The sequence below is a fragment of the Buceros rhinoceros genome, unplaced genomic scaffold (genome assembly GCF_000710305.1).
Source record: "Buceros rhinoceros silvestris isolate BGI_N320 unplaced genomic scaffold, ASM71030v1 scaffold44026, whole genome shotgun sequence".
NCBI classification, from domain to species: domain Eukaryota; kingdom Metazoa; phylum Chordata; class Aves; order Bucerotiformes; family Bucerotidae; genus Buceros; species Buceros rhinoceros.
This window is the reverse complement of record NW_010418979.1, coordinates 5090-8518: the sequence shown is the minus strand read 5'-3', so window position 1 is coordinate 8518 and position 3429 is coordinate 5090. Positions and strand designations below refer to the sequence as shown.

At 40.0% G+C, this 3429-nt stretch overlaps 1 protein-coding gene across 1 annotated transcript; it reads right to left on the bottom strand.

The window, feature by feature from the left end:
• Nucleotides 1-2816: 2816 nt before the first annotated feature.
• LOC104495715 (V-set and transmembrane domain-containing protein 4-like) lies at nt 2817-3215 on the bottom strand (the record flags this gene model as incomplete). The annotated part of the gene is made up of 1 exon (XM_010138715.1): nt 2817-3215. A coding segment is annotated over one exon (399 nt), but the record flags the coding sequence as incomplete, so codon positions are not given.
• Nucleotides 3216-3429: the final 214 nt, after the last annotated feature.

The following is a 3429-nucleotide window of genomic DNA, read 5'->3' as shown; positions in this document are numbered from 1 at the left end:
CCTTGTGGTTTGAGATGAGAGCCTCGGCTCCCCACATCAGTCACCAGCTTTGCCCCTTCCCAAAGGTGGGAGGCTGAGGCAGTTGGGATGATCAGTCCCCTTGCTTGTCAAGTCCTTGACAGTGGCTGAATCTCTCAGCCAGATCTAGAGGGGTGAAGGAGAAAGAGATAGAGTGAGAAGGAAAGCCAGTTCCTAGCCAAGCACAGGAATGGCAGGAAAGAACAACTGCTGAGCATGAAGCAATCTAATGTCTGAAGTCTGTAAGGGTAAATCATGCATTCCATAAAGTTTCATTTCATATCCCTGTGTGGTTACAAGACTAACCACTGTGTCTTGGCTCCAGCCACTCAACATGGGGTCAGTGCTTGTAAAATTAATGCCCTCCAGAGATTAAGATGTCTGAGTTCAGGAGATGTTGGGTTCTAGTGTTTTTATTCCTCCCTGTTTAAAAACAAAAGAGGGAAAATAGCAACAAAAATGAAACAAGAAACTGTTCTACGAGCTGTGAAGCTAAAGAATTCTGTGTTCTATACCCAAACAGCTCCCCTCTCCAGAACAACCTTAGTACTGGACTCCTTTTCCTGTGGTATGTCCAGGAGCCCCAATTACTGATTCCCCACTCTGACGCGGAAGATCATTGGACACATGGCAGCTCCAGAACAAAAATTACTTTTTTTATTCTTACAGCTTTCCTTCAGTGAGGAAGTTCATGCAGATCTTCTTGCCCTCCACCCAGCCAATTTCACAGTACTTGTACAATCTTAATATCTTTAAGATCATTATCTTTTTAAAATCAGCCCATGGATTCAAAAGGGTTGATAGTGTGATCACGTAGTCTTTGGTTTATTTAGGATACCAGGGTTTGGATTACAGATGACATTTGGCTACAGGATTACATTTCTGACCCATGGTACTGATTGCGCTGGTGATTTGTGTTTAAAAGTCTAATGAACTTCAGTGAAGTTTTCCAACTTTCCCTTCCCTAGTCTTCTGTGCAAAAGAAGTGTGACTGATGCACACAGCTGGGATCTGGGTGCTGAAGGGGGAGGCTTTTCGCTGGTGGAGGCAGGTAAGGGGTTGGAGTTCCAGTCTGGACTTGGGTCCTGCTCTGTCATATTTTATCTTTCTGCTGTCTGCAGCCAGGAAGCAGAGGAATGTGTATATGAATGTTTAGAGGCTTTCCAGACAAGTTTTGCATACCAAATAAAACCAAATGGTTTAGACTTTTAGATTTTCTTGCTGTTGTTTAAAATTGATCCATGGGGTTTGGATTGATCCAGAACTTGAGCTTTGGATTGGTAGTGTCTTTCATCATTGCTAGTAATAATCAGCTAATTTACATTTCACTAATGCCATGACTTCTCAAGGCAGATTTAAACATCGCTGGTAAACGTGAAGATGCTCTGTATCACTTGTTATATTGTGTTATTCAGATCTTTGCTCTCGTACTTGTGCTAGATCAAAATGAAAGCTTGTGATACATGAGAGCTATCCACAGGAGACCACACACTCACCAAGATTATATTTTGCTGTCACCTTTATCTCCCTGATGTGTGTATAATCTAAAAGTGATACAGAAACCCAAATGACACCAGTGAAGTGGGTGTTGACAGAATGTGCTTTGGATAAAGACTACGTAAATATGTTTGAATCTACCTTGAAAAGGCCAACAGTCAACAGAGTTCCGTCAGAGCAAAATTGGTTTCAGAGGCAAGCTAGGGCCATTTTCCCCAAAACATTAGTTAGAAAAGTGGGATTAGGTTTTCCCAGCTAAAATAACCTTTACAGGAATAACCTTTGCAGTCTAAACACACAATAAATTTAGCATCAAGAGCAATAGCAGAAACTTCATAAAGTACAGTTTTCTCCTGGGAGTTTTTCTGTGATTGCTGGATGAACCTCTTGAATACACAGACCTATACATACTTCATTTTTGGCATTGTCTTTAGAGTTGGCCCTGTGGGAAATCAACTTTTCTGTTTATAAAACCACGAGCAGGGGTTGGGTTTGGCCACTAGTGTTAATGGCACAACTGCCAAGATCAACCACCTCTTCAAAGGAGTCTGTTCTCTAAATACAGTTTCACCCATCTCTGAAAGTGTGGGTTTGGTAGTACTGGATTTGAGCTTACCCATATCAAAAAGAAAGCCTGTTTTCAACTTGGTTCAAAGCCCCCACTGGCTGCTGGTCATTTTTTTTATCTGAATTTCATACCAACAGGCTGGCTTCCTCTTTTCTAGCTCTGCTTTCTGTCTACAAGCAGTAGCGCAGCATACAAGTGGTACAGAAATGATACTAGAAATGCTGCTGACCAACTGCTGCTAGACTAGAACTAAAAGCAGTGAAAACACCAAGAAATTGGCAAAACATAGATGTAAATTATAATGCTTCTATTTCTGTCTGACCCACTTTCTTTAGAAATATATTCTTTAGAATAAAAAAAAAGTTAATTTATCTCTGTTTCTATCTCTTTTTATTTAAATAATAATAGCTCTTTTTTTGTTCCCATTAGCAAAGTTGTAGAGACCTGTAGCTGAATGTAAAGGAGTTTTAATTATTGTTTTTCTGGTAAAAGGCAAAAGAAATAGACTATCTTCCACCAATCCTCTCACTTCCTTACATTTTACTATAGGCTGAATAACATTTAAACTGTAATGTGTAAGTAAAGAAACTGAGTATTAGGTGTTCTTCACATATCCACAGATAACACTTAAAAATAACCTAACTTCATATGTCTTATAGATGAACTTGCTAGAAAAGCAAGAAGGGATCACGAGACAAGAAAAATTATAGAATTGCAATCGGTTGTCTCTCACCTCTTATTTCAGTAGCTGCTGTTCCATTTGACCATGCTGTCCACTTATTCCTATGTTTGCCAATTTCCTGGACTTTGCATATATAATGTCCTTGATCTGTTTGTTGGAGGCTTAGAATAAGAAATCTGTACATAGTTCCATGTTTCTCTTTAAGAAGATGAAGTCTTTGTTTGTGCAAATGATGAGTGTAATTCCCATAATACTGGACAGACCCAAACTTTGTCATTTTGACCATCAGATACTCCTTGGTAGGTGATGCAGCAAAGACCCACCGCACAGCCAGCAAATTATCAGTCTTTCTCTTTTGAGAAATGTGGCAGTAAAGAGTAGCATTATCTCCCTCAGAGTATTGCACTGTTGGTCCTGGAGACACTGTCACATTTAAAGCGTCACAAACATCTGCAAAGGAAAGAAAAGATGGTAAGATTCCTTCATACCAGCACATCAGCACCATAATCTGTCCCAGAGTGCAAGTCCACAGCAGGTAAACCGATGGCATCCATTCAGTGTGCAACAATTTAATGATCTTTTAGAACCTGACATCTGCCTCTCTGTGAATATTAAAGATGGTCCGAGGCCCTACTCTAGTATTACTGCTGTTGCTAATTAATAC